This window comes from Aptenodytes forsteri, unplaced genomic scaffold, assembly GCF_000699145.1.
Source record: "Aptenodytes forsteri isolate BGI_AS27 unplaced genomic scaffold, ASM69914v1 Scaffold82, whole genome shotgun sequence".
NCBI classification, from domain to species: Eukaryota; Metazoa; Chordata; class Aves; order Sphenisciformes; family Spheniscidae; genus Aptenodytes; species Aptenodytes forsteri.
In genome coordinates this window covers 8,883,017-8,904,513 of record NW_008795490.1, presented here as the reverse complement: position 1 = coordinate 8,904,513, position 21,497 = coordinate 8,883,017, and the positions used below count along the sequence as shown (strand labels likewise).

The following is a 21,497-nucleotide window of genomic DNA, read 5'->3' as shown; positions in this document are numbered from 1 at the left end:
CCCCAGTCAGCAACCAAGCACCACACAGCCGCTCGCTCACCCTCCCCACCCCCCGGTGGAATGGGGGAGAGACTCAGAAGAGCAAAAGTACGAAAACTCATAGGTTGAGATAAGAACTGTTTAATACTTGAAATAAAATAATAATAATAGTAATAATAATAATAATAATAATACACAAAGCAAGTGATGCACAGTACAATTGCTCACCACCTGCCGACCGATGCCCAGCCAGTCCCCGAGCAGCGGCCCCCCCGGCCAGCTTTCCCCAGTTTATGTACTGAGCATGACGTCATATGGTATGGAATGTCCCTTTGGCCAGTTTGGCTGTGCCCCCTCCCAGCTTCTTGTGCACCTCCAGCCTTCTCAGTCGGTAGAGCATGGGAAACTAAAAAGTCCTTGGCTACTGTAAGCATTACCTAGCAACAACTAAAACATCGGTGCGTTATCAATTTGTTCTCATCCTAAATCCAAAACACAGCACTGTACCAGCTACTAGGAAGGAAATTAACTGTACCCCTGCTGAAACTAGGACATACATATCTTCTAATTCATAAAGTAATGCAGTGTACCTAAATAGGCTGTAATCCGTGAAGGGGGAAATGCCATCCTAGCAGTGCTGCTAGTCAGCCTTTTTTTTTAATCTTCCCTGTCTTTGACTGTTATAATTCTAAAGATAAAAGCCCTTGTCAGAGCTGTTAAGAAAACCTCTTAAATATCTATTAAGCAATTGCTTTAAATAATTTCTTTCCCTTCTACAACTGTACTACATAAGCAGAAGTTTCACTTGGTTTCATAGCACCATAAATAGTGTTCAGCAGTATTTCTGTTTTAGTCTAGTGAACTAATGGGCATCGCCTTCTGGGAGCATTCAGCATGTCACCACTGATAATGTATCTATACCAGATACAGTCCTTTTGTTTGAAGCCCTGGTGCATTCATAATGCTGAGCACCAGTTGCTGCTGTGATAGCAAGGCATTTTATGGGTTTACTGATTGATGGGAGATGCTGTCTTCTTTCCCTCCATAATTAAAATCTGCTGTTTTGTACAGTGATACACGGTGACACAATGTACATGAGTTCATTAATGCACTTCGTTTCTCTTGCCCTTGGTTTTCCTTCAAGGCCGAAGAATGAGACATGAGCAGGTTACTAGTTATTCTGCCAAATAGGAGGACACCTCGTGTCCAAACTATTTTGCAGAAATACTGGATGACTGCTTTAAATGTCAAATTACTGAACGAGATAAAGGGTTGTCCTGCCTTGTCTTCTGGCTGGGTTTTTCCTCCTGGGGGGAGGATTTGAGAATCATCTGAGCATATGTTGCATCCAAGTTTACAAGCCTGCAAATAAAGTAAGTCAGGAAAGGCTTCCTTTATGAATCCCACAAAGGGATTAGAGGTGGCTGCAAAATTCAGCACTCTAAGGACTAAAGTGTCTATGTCCATCCCAACTAGGAGAAACATGAATGTTCAGAGGATTTTGCCAATGGGACTTTGAGTGCTGAAATAGAAAAAGGATAGCAGTAGCATATGGATGTTGGACTTGGCACTTAAATGCAGTGAAGTGCTGAAGCATCCTCAGGTGATGACAGGTTATAGTTGCTTTAAAGTTTTGTACCTTTCCCTCTTTCTCCATCTTGGGGGATATTACTTGGTTTCTTACACACCTTGTTTATTTGATGTGACTCCACCATAAGCTCTTCAATGTGAGAATTGTCTTTTAATACAAATATGTGCTAAGCACTTGGGGAACTTGGCTAGCAACACTTAGCAGTCTTACAATCTAAAAATGTTCCCTCTTTTTCCCTCTTTAAGAGACTTCTCTTAAAATATGGGATAGACATTGTAATGTCAGTTTAATTACATTGCAATTCAAATCCTGTACATTTTGTGTCAGTTGACCTTCATTATATCATCAGAATCACCTTTTTGTTTTGTTTTGTTTGTTTGTTTCTACTTATTTTGAAAACTATCTGTGCATGTGCTCTTATACTACAGTTGGTACCCTCGGACTCCAGGGAATAGGAACTGTATTTCTTGTTCCATGACAAAGCTTCAACAGTAATTAAAATGAATACTTTCATTATGGATAAGATGTTTGTGGAAATGTGATCTCCTCCAGGCATTTGCAAGATAATGCAAGCCAATTAAAACATCCTGGAGGTTGCGTGACTTTGAAACTTATCTCTACAGTCATGTAAGGTCCTTCTTGAAAAAAAAAAAAAGAAAAAAAAAAAAAAAAGAAAAAAAAAATGTGTTTTAGAGTCCATACCAATTAAGATCTCATCACAGTAACACACAGTAAAAGCTGGTTTTCAATTTTGTTTTGTACTGAAGATGTTACTAGGAATTGCTTTGTAGTTTTGTTTCTGCTTCCACTACCAGTGGTTGCAAACACAAAATGTCATTGCCCAAGAAAACCTATCTTTCTTTTCTTTATTTTTTTTGAATACAGACTGCTTGAGTTAGTGTCATGAGTAGTTAAGCAGCCTATGGGATATACTGTCTGGAGACAGTGTTTTTAGTGGATCTGAATGATTAAGTTTGGTTTTGTTTGTTTTTAATCCCATTTTTCATCCAGTAATCTAAAAGAGAAGCCTGCTGTCTTCCAGTTTGTTCCACATAAATGGGAAGACACATGAGTTGAGTGTCTGGAGCATCGCCAAGACTGTAAATGAGCCCTGCAGCAGCGCTGATGGAAATCATAGCTGAGAGCAGTCTTGTGCATTGGTCAGAGACCATCTTTCAGATCTCACAAATGATTTGTGAGGGAAGACAGTAGCAAGTGGAGTAAGCCAAGCGTATGCTGGCTGATAACTTGTTATTATTCTGTCATTTGATCACATCAGATCATATGCCCTTTCTCTAGCTAGTAGGTTCCTGCATCTCATTTTATACAAAAAGTAGCAGTCAAAACTTAGCAGTCTTTTTGCTGAAATTCCCTATTGCTTCATAGCAAGGTTTTTGATCATCACTTCCTTACTGCGCTTGGTATCTGACTTTTCTATCATTCACCTGTTACAAGCAGGTTGTTGGCACTTGTGACAGAAAGGATTAGGCATATATGTGCTAACTTTTCACAGTTCAGCTCTATAAAGGTAGGAAATTTTAGAAAAAAAAAAAAAAAAAGGGGGGGGAGAAGAGATTTTGAATAGCAAGGGCTTAGAAGAATGCCTGAACTGGTGTGTACTTCCATGTATTGTAGTATATGGCTTCCAGGTTTTGATCTGTGCAAAGCGTTAGGTATTAACAAACTGTACAAAGCCAAGATGGTACAAGAGAGTAGAAAATCACATAAAGCAAATGAGGTTTTACAAGTAGGGAAAATCAGGACACACAAACTGCTGAATAAGATTAGTCATGGGCCTGGTTGTCCATCTTGGCTCTTAGCACGGTAAGGAGAGATTTGTCGGTGGGAGGTGACAGTTTTCTGTCTCTGGGTTTATGAACTGTGTGCTACACCTGTGTTTTACACAGCAGTGTATGGAGAGTACAAATCACAGTTTTTCCTTAAATACTGACTATATTTTTTTAGCCAGCTGCTGAGCTCTTACAACTATTAGAAATGTCAATAAAATTTCAGGGTAGTTACTAGCTGACAAGGTGGGGCCCAATGGCTGGATGCGAGGCTGACCAATAGTCTAGAATTCACTTCGTGCCGAACAGAATTGTTCAGTTTTGAAGTTTTAAATTCTGCAGGTGTAGGCTGAGCAGCAGATGGAAATAACAACCCTCATAACTTATGTACTTATTAACCAAATGAGATTATTGAGGGGTTTTATAATTGACTGTTTACTTTTCAGCTATTCTGTAGGATTTGTTCTGTGGACAGGAAAAAAAAGGTATCACTGTTCCTCCTCACTGGCACCTGTCCACGTGCCAGCAAATGCAGCAGATTGCAGAGAAGTTTGCAGAGTTCATATCAAGAAATATGAAGTGCAGCATTCTTAATAATTTGTAATTAGGAACGGATTTCCTTCTCTGTCAAGTTCAAGTGTTAGTGCTCTATAGCTTGTATCTCTCCTTGTAATACCGAGGTAGGCTATGTAACACTTTTAAGATGAAAATATCCATTTTGCTGATTTCATAGAAAAGGGAAGCTATGAAGAAGAAAATTGTTTCAGAAACTTTGCTTTGCTCTAAAGCTAAATACTAAATATCTGAAAAAGAGATTATAGTCTAGGACTATTGTACTTCAGAAGAGTAGCACACCCTTTTCTGTTCTCTCTAGTATTTATCCAAATTACTCAGCTTCCATTTATGAAGGACTGAGTGAGAGTCAGGGCAAAATAACATATAAAGACAAATGTAAAATTGCCATTATGTAATGGTTTTCTTGTGACACTTTTTATAGTAGAAACATTTCCCATAAGAATAGGATCAAGCTCCTGACTGGTATTTTATTTACAAAACAAAGAAGCAAACAAAAACAACCTTGGAGTAAGGTGTGACAACCTATAGTGAAATACAGTTTTTATGCTGAGAAAAGCATTTGTAAAGATGCAGTGCATTTCAGTGCATAGAAGCTTTTCAGTCTGACTGTCAAAATGCGAAGGGGATTATTTATGTCATAGAACCATAATGTCCTTCTCCAGAAAAATGGCACACTCATCCATGGACAGACTCTTCCGTCTGTACCTGTAAGAGAAGTAACTAATGCTCAAAGCTTCTCTTGTACGGAGAGTTCAAATTCCCCTACAGTTATTAAATGCCTGCTTTCCAGTAATGGATTTTTTTCCCCCTCCCTGGTGCAAAATAACTGCAAAGAGGAGTATTCTCCCAAGCAGAGATTCAATAGTAATGATGGGTGTTCAGTGGCTGCAGCATGCTAAGTGGTGTTATATTGGAATTGTCTGCTTCTCTTAACCCGCAGATCAGCATTTTTTTTGTCCTTTATGAAGGCTCTGAGATGGTTCTAGAGATCATCACTACCTAGAGAGATGATACAGCTTGCACCTGAGAGGTGATCTAGTTTGCTGCTTCAAGTTGTTACATTACAATTTTCTACTGTTCCACTGTAATGTGGAAACTGCACAACACAATAAAAGGTTAGAAAAATGACGCTTTTACAGGGACCTAAGGTCAATAATCTTCCCAAACATGCATCCCTTTGCCTCCTTTTTTTGTTTGTTTATTTGAAAGCTCTGATCAGACACACTGTAGCAAAGTTGGTTGGTTGTTTTGCTTTCTAGGCTAAGGAGATTACCCCAGGGTGTTGTGTGTTGGTAGCTGGCACAGAACCTGTCCATAAAACAAAAACCTAGTACCACTGAGAAGTATGTAATAAATAAAAGAAATGGTTAACAGTCAGTAATGCTAATTTACCTGATGCCCCAAATTGCCTTGTGAAGCAGAGAACAGTAGTTTTTAGGTGCTGAGGAAGTTATAGGAACCAATACATTAGTGTTAGTGTGATTGATATTTTCCTGGTACACTTAACCCAAAAAACTCAGACTATTTCAGACCAAGCAAAGCATAAATTCCGGCACTGGAGGGATTTTATGCTTTGAAGGAGAGAGGACAGTAAGTAGCTCAGACTCTCTCAGTCTTCCATGGGGCTGGAGGGATTGGAAAGGGAGATGGGGAGGGAGGGAGGACATATCCAGACACTAAAGGCATTACACCACAGCACCTCTCACCACATTTCCCCACTCGCCCACCACACTACCCCCTGGTAGATCACATCACATCACATTCCCACTCCCCTTCTCTTCAAAGTAAGGTGTTGGACGGGGTTTTTAGTTCTTATTCCTCCTGCTGAGTTCAAGACAGGACAAGCCTTCCCTCATGAATTGGGGCTTATGAATTGTTTTTTAGCTGCTCGTTATCAGGTGACTACAATACACTTATTGGGAATATCCTAGGCTGGGAAGTCCTCATGTCAAACAGTAATTAATGGCTTGTTTCACATAATACGTATGTATCTGTGTCACCTAAGTAATAACTTGTATGCATTTTTTCCTTCCTCCTTTGTTATACTGATAGAAATGAACGGAAGGACTGATTATAAATCATGCAAAGCTTGTGGATAAAATATGAATGGATTCTGGCTGTTGAGTCCAAGGCCAGAGTTGATCACTGGATTGTCTTTCGTTCCGTGGTCAGACGTAGGAGACAGTAATAAATTGTCCATTGAGCTGTACCTCTGGGGCCAACAGTTGCAACTTCTCAGGAGGAAGCAACTTGATTGTGCGACTTGATTGTGCTATCTCCTTTATCCCAGTAACACGTGGTACTAAGAAGCTTCTGATGTCTGCTTTAAAAATGGAAGGAGCTGTGGCTAAAAGCACATGGGTGGGGAAGGGAGGCAGTAACAGATGAACCTTAATTTTTTTCCTTCCTCCCTTTCTTGATTCAAGGTCTTGCTCTGTATAACATATACCTCCACATTTGAGCTGAATGGGAGTTCAGTGTTGAAGATTGCTGAGGTAAGTGCTTCTGTTGTACTATTGCTTGTGTCACTTAATGTTCCCCCGCTACCTAGAGTGTGTCTTCCATACATACCCTGAAACTGAACGAGTTCAAATCACAATTACCATCTTAAGGACTGGTATTACCTTACATCTAGTGTGAAGAAATAGCTGCAAGTTGGGCAGAGCTGTTGGGCTTGCATGGGAAGGCACTTTTGGAAACTGACTGACAATTGTATACTACCATGTTGCGTATTTACTACTCCTCATATTTACTTTGCTTTGCCTTTTGCAATAAAAAAATTCCCTTGAGTTCTTTATAACACGGCATTGTGCTGATTCCTTACCTGGTGCAAGTCTAAAACTAATGAAGTTTCCTCAAGAGAGGTGTGTAGGCTATAACGTGCCATGTTAGCACAAGTGCCACGATGTGCCTTGTTAGCCTTGTGTGTATCTCTTTCCTAATACATCCAAGTAAAAAATTTATTACACCTCTAAATATATGGTGTTGTCCTGGTGCTATTAGTCACTCTTCTCCCTTTACTCCATTAGATTTTAGTCTGAATTAAATTGCAAAGGAGCTTTGGCTGTAGAAAAACATACCTGCAGGTCTGTTAAGTGAGCCTTTGTAGATGGGTGATATTTTTAGTACAGCGTGTAGCAAGCCATGAGGCTGTTTGCTCAGGTTAGAGAAGATGCACAGGAACACTTAATCCTCCTGTGCAGCATGCGCTGTTGTGTGCACGATATGTTATAAAATTATATTGTTAATGTGGTATGGGGAGACCTAATGTCCATGGAGCAATGTAAAGGTTATATACATGTCCTATACTGCAAGTGTATGTAGACATTTAGAGATGTGTTCCTTCTCAGGTTTTGGTATTTTGTAAAAAAGAAAAGCCCCATGTAAAAATAAGCTAACTTTACCACTGTATTTTCTAAGTTTAGGAATAAAATTGACCTTGCATTGTCCCTTGGAAGCTGAGAATGGGATAACAGGGAACCAAAGAAAACAGCTGCCAGTTTGTAACAAAAGGGCTTTAAAAGGCAGGGATACAACATAAACAGTTTGTGTGTATAACATGTATAGGATAAAAAAAAGTAGTATTCATTCCAGATGTCGTGCACAGCTTAGACTTTGGTTTCTCTTGTGCTATGCGAGACTTCCAAATCGGTATGGCTAGGCTATATTTTCCAAATCCATAAGGTTTGGCTATATTTGGAAGTTTTTGTAAGCCCCACCTGTAGATGCTGCAGCAAGGATGAACTGAATTGGTATTTAGAGCAAGCCACAGCTTTTTAAGTTTTACTAAACCTTCTTTAGGTCAGTGTCCCAAACTGAAGAAAATACAGATAGTTTCCCCTGCTGCAGTCTTTCCTAGCAGGTTTTCTAACATGGAAGGCAAAAGCTGATGAATTCAGCTTAGTGCATCTCTTTGCTGTAGTTAAAGAGCTCTAGCTTAGACAACATACTAACTGGGAAAAGCATTTAATGGCTCTAAACCCTTCAGATTTCAGTCTTTAAGAGCACTGCCTAAGACTGTGGGAAAATGGTCCATCGGTCATGGTCTGTGTGCTATAAGCTGTATCAGAAATCATACTTTCTGTTCTCTCTGTAAATTTGGATAACAATAGGCCTGTTATTCATTTAAAGCATCCTGAAAAATGGCAGTTTTCTTTCATAGAGTGGAGTTAAACCCTGCTGTTCTTGGTAGTTGCACTTCACTTTCATTCCCAAACGGCTAGCCTGGCTCTTAAAAACCTTTGCTAGTGTAGTGGTACACGTTAGCACAATGATAGTTTGTCTTTTTTCTTTTAAAATGAACAGAAGCCCTGATGCAGGCTGATGAGATGTGCCAGAAAGCAAACAAAACTTTCATTTCCTTCAGGGAATTGGAACAAGCTGTAATACAGAGCATGTGTGTTTGTATTTGGTGTGTTTGGAGTTACAGCTATTTTCCCCATGCAAGTCGAGAAAATACTGCCTCGGTGAATGCCTAGGTCTTTCTAATTAGCAAGTCCCGCCAGGCACATACATGCTTCCTCAGGTTCTTCCTGGCCAGGTTTTAGGTAAGGCAAAGGCTATAACAGCTGGACTCAATATGCCTTTGTATCTGAATTCTGTAACAGCAGGAAACAGAAAGTTATTTCTGAGTTCAGCATTTCCTTAGCCTCAGCATTTATTGTTCTGACTTGCTCTAAGGGAAAGGTGGCGGAGAGGAGCTTTCTGCTCTGCTATTTGGCGTATCTTTCCAAGTCAGTCCCTTAGTTTTCCTAACCCACCCTCTGTAGCAAAGTGGAGTCACTGCAGAATTGAAAAGGTGCTGCTTGTGTTACTGGTAGAACTCTCTGAGGACTCTCTGACAAACAAGGATACAGTCTGGCCGTTTTGCTCTGCCTGATTGTTCTCAATTCATTTGTAAAAAATAATGGCACTCCAAATCTTTCTGAATATTATCAGCTTCAAATTACAGAAGCATCCAACATGAGGAGTACTATATTTTGTGGCTTAAGTATTGAAAACAGACTAAATCTTGCTGTGTGCACCTTCCCATGCTTGCCTAAACCCCTGCAAGAAAATTTAGTTTATGCTCTGACTGTTGCTTGGTTTTATGTGTGTTTTGTTACTCCCATCTACCTTTTGGAGGTTTGTTTTGTTTGACTCTGTTGTGTTTCATTGGCTAACCCTTCTGTGTTTTGCTCTTAGTTGTGTTTTGCATGCCATAGAGCTGGAAGTCCCCGAATGCATGAAATGATCAAAATGTCCATTGCACACCTCCTCGGGGCCCTGAGCTCTTGCATTTTTACTGGTGCTTCTTCATCAATGGCTTTTCAAAAGGTACCTTGCCCAGCCATTTTAGAACACAGGCCTTCTGTAAGATCGGAGCTCAAGTGGATAGTACTGTTGGTCATTAGCCAGCATGGGGAGGGGAGAGAAAAAGGAGGGATCAACCATGCTCTTTCCAGAAAGTCAGCCTACCTCTAAGAATGGTATTTCATCAATTAATTCAGGTACTCTAGAAAAAGACTTACAGCTCAAGAGAATGATCTCAGCAGCACTGGAATGGTTTGGTCTCTGCAAAGGGCTGTACATGGTTAACAGGCTTTAGGGATTTTTGTCCACTGGAGTTCAGGTGATAGCTGAATGATGGGCAGAGCTGGTCCAGGCCTTCTTTTAACTTACAAGACCATCTTCATCACTGACTGATTGATCTCAAGCTAAATAAAATCCCTTATTTTGGGGGGTTATTATTTGGGGGATCTTGGAATCTTGAAAAAGGGCAACAAGAAAGAGATACGTTGTTGATTTGGTCCCTTACATCCTGCAAATGCATTCAACTGTAACCTGTTCTAGTGTATTGTCAAAGGAGATAATCAGGCTCACTTCATGTCATTTGCATAGTGTTTCTAGCATGAGATAATGAGAGATATACATACACTTGAAAAGCTTTGGAATGCTATCTCTCAGTGTAGTTGGGAAATAAGGGAAAATAAGGCAAATAAGGCAAGAGCCATAATAAAGTGGCTTCCATGTGTGACGTCTTAGATCACTCACTTAAGATACAGTTTGTATCCCAGAAACTCAGTCATGCTTTCTTGTACTCATGGCTTTATTGAAATGCTGAGATGTGAGGTCACCCAAAGTGAGGAGGTCAAAAAGGTCTTAGGAACATACCTATGTTGTTTTCCACTCTTAACAAATGCAGAAATGCGCCAGCAACATGTTCATCGTAAACTTTATAGCCTCAAGCCTACAGCCTTTCTTTCTTAGTCAATGGAATAGCTTGGTTTCATTTCAGTACGAGTTAGAAACTATCAAGTCTTGTCCATGTGCCCGTGTCAGTACTGATTAGCCTATATAATCAGATCACTTCTATTTTTCCCCTCTTAAAAACTCATCCTTGTTAGGGAACTATAAAATTGGCTTTACATTGTGTAATATCCTTCTCATTCGAAAACATACACCAGATGCATTTATGTATACTCTTCATGCATATAATTTACACTTTTTTTTTTAATTACTTTTTTCCCCACAGCTAGTTTAATCTATATTCATGGTTCTTCTCACTAGCTATATATCCGAATGATGGCAAAATAAAACCACAAAGACTGGAAAGTATGTGAATAGTCATTTACTTTTCTTTTACGGTCATTGTTAATGATAAAACTCAGTGTAGGTCAAAGGACCAAAACTGCTTCTTCGGGTCACAGTCTGAGAAGATTGTATTGCTGTCGCAAACCCACTCAGCTCCATCAAGACTGTTAGCCACTTAGTAGTTACTGTGCAGTAGTTACAGTGGTTTTTACAGTTATAGCAGCTCTTCCAGAGACCAACACCTCCCACAGAAAAGCTGATCAGGGATAGAAACTGCATTTTGCAGTGTGCTGTCCCCAGGATCCTAGCTGCATTATGCTTTGGTGACTATTTGTGTAACATCATCTGGGGGCAAAAGTCAAGCACAACTCTGGTCACAGCACAGTGTCAAAAAACTGCGAGCAGCTGGGCATGGAGCTGGGAACTGGATGATCCATCAGTGTTCTTCATTGCTACCTTGGCTCCTGTGGGATCTCTGAGCTGAGGAGCCCTCGGGTTGATTGCCAGTTATTAAAAGGCAATTATTTGTGTTATTTATGGTAAAACACATTGTATTTTCTGTATTAGGCTTTCAGATGTGCTGCAGTATGTAACAATTAGTTATAGAAAAACTGGAAAATACCTATACAACAGAAGCAACAACCTTAAAGAATTGGAGGGTATGTACATTGCAGATACAGACTTGCAGAGTGATAGTTACAAATAAGTATCTAGAAATGAACAATCGAGGCAGCATTTAGGGAAGGAACTATCTACAGAGCAAGGCAAGTGCCAAAATCACTTGGGTTTGACAGAAGGGGAAGGAAGACTTTGCCAATTTTGCCTTACCATTCCTGCAGCTGTGAGACTAACTGATGAATTGCATGCTGCTTCTAGATGCTACTTACTCGGTTTTCCATGTTGCTGAAAACTTTTTATGTGCTAATAAAGCAATATGAAATAGTAAGGAAGGCTGACTATCTGCATGCGAGAGACCTTGGTATCCTCCTAAAATGTGTTACTGGTAAGTTACAGTTCATATCTATGTACTGCTATCTTGTTTCCTCATCAGGTTTGCATTGAGACATATGTATCTAGCTGTCACCAGCGGAGCATTAACACCGCTGTGCGGGCAACCCTCAGCCAAATGTTGAGTGACTTGACTTTACAGTTACGACAAAAGCAAGAAAATATGGTGAGCCTTCTGGCATCAACAAATGGTTCCACGTCCATGGCTGCAGTGTCTTGTACTGGCTTGTTGTGCCTTATGGCTTTTATTTGACACTTCCACAATTAATCCTGTTAAAAAGCTTTTTTGGGCTCTGACTCCGCGCCTGCCTCAGAGTAGTCTGTTGGAAACGCAGCTCTCACGTTGTCAGCTCTACTTGGCTGATTATTTTTTTTCTCCTTCCATTAAACAAAAGAGGCTTTGTTCTGATGTCAGGCTGCCTTGGCCTTTTCCTTTTCCATTCTTTATTTTGTTTGCGTGTTTTCCTGAGGTTCACTGAAATCCACTTGCCAAAAGTTTTTGCATGACAAATAATCAAAACAAATGCTCAACTAAGGAAAGTGTAATTGAGGTTTTTCTTCTACTTTTTTGTAGAAGATAATTTAAGTTTATTAAAGTCTTTGGCTGTTAGCAAAAAAATATATTCTATTTATTGCATTATTAAAATCCATGAGAGCTGTTTGGATGAAATCCCAGCACATTGTCAGCAAAACTGTAAATGTTCTGGGCACATGTGATATTACATTGGCTTCTTACATTCGTCCGTGCTGCTTTGTATATTATCGTATTATCAAAAACGTACTATTTGTAAAAGTCAGTTTCTGTTTATTAGGAAATTTTAAGGACTGTAGTTGTACAGATTATTTTCCTTACATCTGTTTTGGGTTAAAATGATCAATTCTATTTTGGACTATTAGACTAGATTACTTTTATCCTAATGAGCAACTGCAGAACAGAATTAATCAATTTACTTAAACCTATCTTCTGTCTGTGCTAAGTAGATTAATTTTACTAGCCAAAACATTTACAAAAAGAACCCAAAAAACAAAAAAAACCCAAAACAAGCCAAAAACAGTAGTTTTGATATTTCAGTTTGGGTCTGAAAGTTGAATTTTGTTAGTTCTGTTCTTAGCTGAGGAGTAGGTGAAAGTATGAGAGCTGCATTTAGTTCCTGGTAGTTTGTTGTTGGTGCTTGAGAGGAGAATTTGGCTTGACCCTTAGTGCACTGATAGGAAGAATCCTATACCGCAGCTGAACCAAATGATGTAAGAGGTCATTTCCATTTCCTGACTGCCATTAATTGTGTTGGCACTGTAACATTAACGATGACAATGTGATAAACGCTCTAATACTCAATTGATTTTGGTTTCTAAGTACTTTGTGAAATCCAGACTATGCTTTCCTCAGTTATTTTCAGTGAGACCTACATGCCTAGTTATTACTGAGGTTTTTTAGGTGTAGGAAATCCCTTACGGACTTACAAATCCTAGTTCAGCTCAATGAGATGTGAGTTCCTTAAATCTAAATGACTGTTAAAACAGATCTTAAGGAATTTTTGAAAATGTTATGCAAAAGCTTCACTTAAAAAAACCTAACAAACAAAAAACCCAAAACAGATAGAGGACATGGATTTGTTAAGAAAGCTCTGCTGTTAAAGTACTGCTTTTACAGTGTTTTTCTACTGCTTTCACTGATTACACCACTGTTGTCTTTCCTCAACAGACAATTGAAAACCATGACGCCTTGCAGAAATTCAAGACTCAAGGTATTTGTACCACTTTTTTAGTGACTCCTTCCAATCCAGCTTTTTTATTCTTCACTTTCCTTTCATCAGCACAGTACTGTTTGATGTCACAGGAATTACATCTTCAGGATTTCTTACCTTCTACATAGCTTGATGTTACCTGTGGCAAGAACTGAGACAGCCCTGTTAGTTCCTGGTATTTTCAGTTGTGTCTTCATTTGGACCATGGTAACAGCATTGCACTCAACATAGTAATAAATGATTGTTTCAAGGTGCTAACTTCTGTAATTAAGGAGTTTCAGTGCTCTGGAGAAAGTTTTAGTAAGTGGCTTTACTTCCTAAATTGAAACAGATTCATAGAGTAGGATGTGGAATCTGGAAATGATTGTGTTATTGTATTTCAGGCCAGAGATGCGGTTTGTATAACGGCAGCTTTTGAAAGCACATCACTAGCAAAGGTGTGTTCACGCTTGCCAAATTATTATTTTACAAGAGAATTCTTCCTACTCCTATTCTGGGTTAACTTCCACCATCTTCCCTGATAGGTAAAAATAATCCCTGCTTTTGATCTTCTCATTGGATTTCTGCAGGAGAACTTGTGTGGATGGAGGCTAAAATCTTTGAAGTGCACAAGCGTCCCGTTAAGTTCAGGACCTGGTCAGACATCAGAAGCTGTGTAGCAGAGACAAACTACAGGGAGAGATACAGAAATTTTAGCTGCCATGTAGAAGTACTGGAGCCAGTCCCTTTTTTATTATTTATTTATATACTTATTTTATTATCTGAATTGGATTTCAGCTGATCTTCTGTAAATGTGTGTAAGCAATCGATGCTCTCTCCGGATTTAACACTACTGCTTTTTCATTGTGTGGAGATCACTTTCCAGTCTAGGACTTTTCCTACTGCATCTTCTCTATGAATTTTGGCAGCCCTGCTCATTGTTTAGAAGCTCCAACCAACTCTGAAAGTCTATGCAGTGATCTGAGGTTGTAATCCAGCTGCACATATGTAATGCCTTTGATCTTTGTCCTTTTTGGAGGTACTTCAGCTGAGTCGCTTTGTGATGATGTTGTATCTGTCCTCACTGTGCTCTGTGAGAAGCTCCAGGCTGTCATAAAGTGAGTTATTTCAGTTTATAATTTGAATTTATTACCTGGAGATTCAGAGTGTCACTGATACATGTGTTTGTACTCTTGTAGTTCTGGGATTATGGAGCAAAGCTGTGCTGAAATGAAGTGTTTATTAGAGGAAGTATTGTTCATGATGCATTAATTTAATCATCACTTGAGATGAGAAGCTGATTTGCCTTCTCTGTGCACTGTTCAGCTTTAAAGAGCTTCCAGGAAATCTAATCTATAAGTAACTCCCACAGAGCAGCAAAATACTTGTCAAAGGAGAAGTTCTCTTTTCTGGCTTGAAAGCAACCATTGTAGAGAGAACAACAATTACAAGAGACAGGGAAAAACCTAACAGAAACATTTAATATGCAGAATGAATTAGTATGTCCTTCTTAGAAAGGCAGCATTTATCTAATTGAAATAATTTGCATTACCAAAGCATTCCTTAAATTTAGGAATATCATACACTCTACCTACTTGGAAATGCATGAGCCTGACTTTTAAAGTGCCGTTATTATGGGCAGTCGTAGGGTGTTACACTGCATTAAAATACTAGAGTCTCTTGTTGGCCAGTACTGTATCAGTAAATACTTAGTCATGAGTTAAAAGTTACTTCCTGTGGCATTCTAGCATGGCTCAACTAATGGTCTATTAAGAAATGAGCCAAAAAAAGCCTGAAGTGTTAGAGGTGACAAACTGGCTAAAAGCAATGCAAACATTATACAGCAATTATTTAAAAGCTAGAAATATAGCAAGCTGGAAATACTTTGAAAGTTTTAAGGGAAAAACAAGTTCGTTCTTGACGACATTGTTTCTATATCAGTAAAATAAGATTTAACTTGCTACTACTGCCAGTTGCAAATCACCTGAGTGGTAGCGAAAAAGCCAATCTGAAACTATTTTAAATGTAGCATAACGTTGTCTCTTTGGTTGGACTGTATGTCTCTGAAAGTAGCCTGTGATGAACTCGGGGAAATGGGAGAAATACAAAACAAGCATGCGTCGGTACTTCCTTTTATGTGCTCTACCATTTTCAGAAAGTCTATGGCTTAGGAGCTACCAGAGCCGAAGACAGCACAGACATCTTTGTGTGCAGTTCTTCTATAGACTTTCCTCCCATGAGTGTCTCTAATTACAGCAAGATTTGAATGGGAAGAGTGCCTTACTTAGCATTATTTAATCAGTGACAGCATTTGGGAAAACAAAAGCATGTTTCTGAATCTTGTAAAGGAACTTTTTTTCTTAGTTGTGTGCATAGTTACAGGACAATAAGAAGAGATTTTCAAAGTGTGTCTCTAACAATAGCAAGTGGCAAAACCAGCTGAAAGATTAATTCTTTGTATCAAATTTTGCCCACATGTAAAGCTATAAACAGCTATCATCTGATAAGTATTGTCCACCAAATGATAATCACTTTGAATTACTGGTTATGAAATATCAAAACTAAACTACCTGACAGGATCTCTCAAAATCACTAAAGTCTTTTAAAAAAAGATCTACAATCCCAGCTCCCCATAAAACTGTACTGAATTAGAACAGGTTGAGGCATGCTGTAGATAAAGTACAATAAGAAATTCAGAGGACTTAAAAATACTTGCTGAGCCATGATTTACTTCATGCTTGTAATTATGTACCTAGACTGTTAGGATCTCTAATTATGTACAAAGCATAGTAAAGGAATCTGGTTGAATCTGAGGAAAATAAATTTAATTAGGATGGCTTGTTAAAGAACTAACTCCATGAATGAAAAGCCTTTATTTCTTTCAAGGCCAATTTTGGTATCTCCTTCAAAACACTTTGTTGGCAGCAACTTAACTTTCTAACCTCCAGGTCAGTGAAGTGAGGTTTTAGTATGCTATACTGCCTGTTCTGATTCCTTAGTCTGAAGATTACTTTAAGTCCTCCTAAATGTCAAGCTTTTTAGAATTTGGTTTTGAGGGAGGCACAGCTATGAGTGATGAGGAAGAGTTCAGGGAGGAGAATTTTTTTCTCGGGGCCACTGGTGACTTTGGTGACTCTGGAATTTGTGGCAGCAGTGATACGAACACACTCAGCTACGCTGAGGTGTGCAGGACTGCAATGTTCATTTCTTACCACAGGAAAACAATTTGGTAGTAAGAGGCATCAGAGCAATCAAGAGTGCAGGGATGCCCTGTGCATGCCCATGCAAGTGTCAACTGCAAGATGTTGATGATCTGCATTAAGACGCATTGTAAGAAAAGCTGTCAGGAAAGAAGGCAATTGTATCTGGAATGTGTGTATCTTTCCAGATGGGTGTGGACTGTTGTGAGGAAAAGGCTATCACCTCTAAAATATATAACCAGCCAGCAGTTTTAAACCCTCCATAGCACAGAGTTAGAAACCTAGCTTCAAGCCTCGGGATTCCTTATTTTCTGCATGGCATGTGAAACAGGTACTGTTCTACTTGGATGAAAATTCATTTATGTGAACAAAAGGAATTCAGGCAGTGACGGAAGAGCAGACATTTCTCATTAGAATCATAGAATCATTAATTGGAAAAGAACTTGGATGAAAATTCATTTATGTGAACAAAAGGAATTCAGGCAGTGACGGAAGAGCAGACATTTCTCATTAGAATCATAGAATCATTGAGGTTGGAAAAGACCTCTAAGATCATCGAGTCCAACCGTCGACCCAACACCACCATGCCCACTAAACCACGTCCCTAAGTGCCGCATCCACACGTCTTTTAAATATTTCCAGGGATGGGGACTCAACCACTTCCCTGGGCAGCCTGTTCCAATGTTTAACCACTCATTCCTTAATTTCAGTTAAGATAAATCCATTCTTTACAGCTTCCTTTACCTACCATAATACATCAGAAAATACATTCATCCAGCTCTCATGTTGGGCCAAAAAAGAATGATTAAATCCTAGTCGTCTTAGGAATGAAAACCAGAATGTGAGTGCAATTGGCATGGGGAACTCCTTTCATAAGGCAGACCTCAGCCTTGCTTGTCTCCTGAATCCTGCAGCTAATTCTGAGAGTAGGTACAAGCACATTGTATGTTACAAGTGCATCAATTCCAGGTGTCCACAGGATCTTTCACATTCTTTCTCATGAAGCTCACTTTGTGTTTATGGTTTTGACAGAGTAACCGGCAAGGCCCTGAAAGGTAGCCATGTCATCATGCGACTTTCTGCCTGTAGACATTGACTTTTGACCATTGTGGCTGTCACCAAGAAAAGAGAAAATATAACCAGATGAGAGCAGCCTAAATGCCCTTCAGATTGCCTGAAGAAACTATCCAATAGTCCAAAATCTTCTGGTTGTCTCCTTTTCCTCTGTTTAAGGGCTGCTTCCTCCTCAAGTTTTTAGACCGAATTTGAATAATTATTTCTGTTTTCTTCTTCCTCTTTTTTTCACATAGATTTTTTTTTAATTCCTCACTCTGAAGTTTGATTAATTAAACTATTACTTACAAAAAGTAGCAGATAGCTGCATGTGGTCAGTACAAAATAAATGGGATGATAAAAGTGATCACACCATTGTAAATCCATAGGAAGAATCAAAATAAATCACTGCTGTAAACTGCGGTATATTTTTTCAAGTGAACTAATGTAGTTATTTTAGAAAATTAAATAATCTTTGTGACGTGAATGGCATCTTTTCTCTTTGCCAGTGACAATCGGCAACTTCAGCTTCTTTACTTGGAGTGCATCCTCTCCATGTTAAACAGCTCCTCTCCGAGCATGCACCAGCACAAAGGATTCACTGATCTAATATGGTGAGTACATCTGAAGACTAATGCAACTATTCAGTTTGTAAGTATAAAAAGACCTTCTCCCCCCAGCCATGCAACCAAACCTGTAATAAATCTCCAGATGTGAGCAGAGCTCGCTGTTAACCTACTATCAGTTCATTCCGTGCCTCATATAAGATTGGTTAGGACCTCATGCTCAGCTAGCACACTAAATCCCTGTAGTGAATTATCACTGTAATGAAGTCTAATTTATTTAGCCAGAACAGAAAATCTCTTACGCTTTCTGCAATTGTTCGGATTTGTGTGTGGCATTAAACACGCAAATATTCTGCTTACCCTAGGAGGGTGCTGTAGAGATTCTTACTGCTCTGATGCAGTACTACAGGAAGATAAGCAGAATTAATGTCAGATGGTGTGCTGGTGACCAGAAATGCTTATGACCTGCATTGTATAAGGGCTGAGGTTAAATGGCCTTTGTGGTGCTTCCACTTTATCAAGAAATCCTCTTTTTAATACGCTTCACCAGAAAGGCATGATGTCTTTAGTGTTCGTATCTACCTCTAAATTGTTTGATATCATCACCTTGGAGCACCTGAAATAATCCTTTTCCCTCATTTTGTTTGCAATAGTGCTTTTTTTATAGCATATGGATAACTGAGTCATAGTAATAAAGCAAGAATGTAACTAATATGCAGTTCCTTGCAGTCCCTGCCCATCCTGTGACCTTGGCGGGTGATTGTGTTAAGAAAAGATATATGTGACTGTTAATGACAGATGTGTTTCTTGTGCTTTTACCCTGTAATTTTTGAAATGGAAGTGTTTGACTTGGGCCCAATTCTAAGGATGCAACATGCAGAGGCACCCATAATTTCCCTTGCTGTCCCAGGAAAATCAGTGGCTGCTGGACTGGAGGGTCTTCAGGTTGATAACACTTGGCAGTGTTGCATAGAGACCCTGTGCTGAGGCCTCTGGGAGCTCTAACGTAAGAGCAGAATTCTCTCTTTCATGGCAAACCCATTTCAGAAGTTTCTGCCCTTGAATTTCACCCAACCCTTTGTTTATGCTTATGTGACTGACTGTGGGGCCATCCTATAAGCAAGGTCACTGAAATGATCTCGGTTAAAAGAAAATGCTTCCTGTTTTATTTTAAATTTACATCATTTTCATGATCCAGTTTACACTGCAAATCTACAGGTGTTTGTATTTGTAACTGTGTATCATGAGGGCAAGCCATCAGGGGCAGGATTTCTTAACCTGCATTGCTGCCAAGGAATATTCATCCTCCAGCTACATGCTTAAGATGAAGTGTGGGAGGGGGGAAAACCAAAACAAAACTGCCACTAGGAAGACATGAAACAGTTTAAACTGCAAACATCATTTTGAATATATTGCAGCATAAGTACACACTAATCCATTAGCTGTCTAGTGAAGTTGCGTACCAAACTGATAGTTGTCTGTGTTCTTTAAGGAGCTGTTGCCTACATGCACACAACTTTCTCTCTGGCTGGCACTTTGTAGTCAGTTCTCAACAGAAGATAAAGAAGGGAGGAGACAGAAGATTTAGCTCTGTGTTCTTCTGACAGTGTTCTCCGTAGTTTGATACAGAAGCACTTTGATGGGACTAAGATGTGTGGGGAATATGTTGCTGTTGCAACCTGTGATTATGCCTGCTTCGAGACAGGCACGTTTCTTAAGCAGTGAATTGATGTGTTTTGAAGTGTACCTGATTGGAGAAAGAAATGGAATAAGCAGACTCAAAGTCATTGTCTGATGTCTGATTAAAAGCTGTTTTTCTTTCTGTGACTTCAGGAAAACGAGCTGTTTTAGCAGGCACATTAAGAGAAGCAATGAAAGTTCTGGGCTGCATTAAAATCTTGAGAAAATAAGATGTACTTACCTATAAGAATGTGTTACTTTTTATGGTGAATCATTACTCGTCATTGGGTGCTTGCTGTAGGCCCCAGCTTGAACCTCTGAGGCATGTGGGTGAAAATCAGGTCTGGGACTGCATTCTCACGCAGCACTTGGTTTTTTAAATTAGGGTCTTGCAGACTGAAGTAAAACATCAAGTGCATGAGTGCAAAGCTGAAATAACAGCTAATGGAGCAAAGTGCTGAGTTGGGTTTGGCTCTGGTTCCACAGAAGAGTGATCTGCTGGTGTGGAATCACTTAACTTGAGTATTCATGCAGAAAGACAGTGAAGAAAGGACGGTGTTTTTAGAGTATAGTGGCATATGAAGAGTTACAATGCACACTGAGTTACTGTAGAGGGCTTTAATTACGTTCTCAAAAGCCAGCAGAACAGAGGCTCACAACTAAGGGTGCTTTCTAAAATACAGGCATGTGCAGTTCAGTGATGAAACATCAGGCCTCCTAGTTAACATAGATTGGTTTTTGTTTGGTCAGGTTTTTTTAAAGGTCCCAAGTTGGACTGAAGAAGAAACACTTGGCAGGAGAAACCTAGAATTTCTACCTTGTGATAGGTTGCGGCCAATGAAAGAGGCAGCCACGCTATCATGTAAAGGGCAGCACTGTGCAGCAACATGAACTTGCAAAATCAGTACCATGTTTATAAAGCACCCAAAAGTATTTCCATATGTACTAACATGCTGATGCTTGGGAGATGAAAAATGCGTGGCGTAATTTGTTGTTCTATCTAGCCACTGCTGTTGACTGATCATTAAAACCAGAGTGTGTATCTCATTTAACCATGGGCTATTTTCAATCTGTTCCTGTGAGATTTTTTTTTTTCAGTTACCATCTGCTGCTTTTCTCTTTTTCTCAGGAAGCAACTGTGTCCAGCCCTAGTAGTAATTCTGGGAAATCCAATCCATGACAAAACTATCACCTCTGCCCACAGCAGCATCTGCCTTGAGGCTGATTCACCTTCCTCAGGGATCTCTGATCATGGCCGGGGTTCAGGTTGTTCCTCCACAGCACCTGCCCTTAGTGGGCCAGTTGCACGGACCATATATTATATTGCAGCAGAACTGGTTCGACTGGTGGGGTCAGTGGAATCCATGAAGCCTGTGCTGCAGTCTCTCTATCACCGGATACTGCTTTACCCACCACCTCAGCACCGAGTAGAAGCCATCAAAATTATGAAAGAGGTAGGGTAATCGCATGTGCAAATCCAGGCATGTAAAGCAAAATGTTTATTTAACAGTAAATGTTGCTGATAGGTGCATCCCAGTCCATTCCATACCTTAGCACTAGGGATGTTGAAATCACCCTTTCTGAGCACAGCTGTTTACATCAAAGCCACTCTGATAAATATTTTTAGTTTTACAAAGTCGTAATAGTTATATTTGTCTCCATAACACAAGCTGCTATGACAACTCCGTCAGTGTTCATGCTGTGGTACTGTGTAGAGCAGATCTTATCACTGAGTCATGACTGCTCTTTTGGGTGAGATA

At 39.6% G+C, this 21,497-nt stretch overlaps 1 protein-coding gene across 1 annotated transcript in view; it reads left to right on the top strand.

The window, feature by feature from the left end:
* ARFGEF3 (ARFGEF family member 3) overlaps positions 1-21,497 on the top strand; it is a 103,942-nt gene that overhangs the window by 35,346 nt on the left and 47,099 nt on the right. The window contains exons 5-10 of the mRNA XM_009281469.2: positions 6,360-6,428; positions 11,558-11,680; positions 13,217-13,259; positions 14,278-14,356; positions 18,001-18,105; positions 20,867-21,191. Of these exons, the coding sequence (XP_009279744.1) occupies positions 6,360-6,428; positions 11,558-11,680; positions 13,217-13,259; positions 14,278-14,356; positions 18,001-18,105; positions 20,867-21,191 (744 nt within the window). The remainder of the gene's footprint in view (positions 1-6,359; positions 6,429-11,557; positions 11,681-13,216; positions 13,260-14,277; positions 14,357-18,000; positions 18,106-20,866; positions 21,192-21,497) is intronic.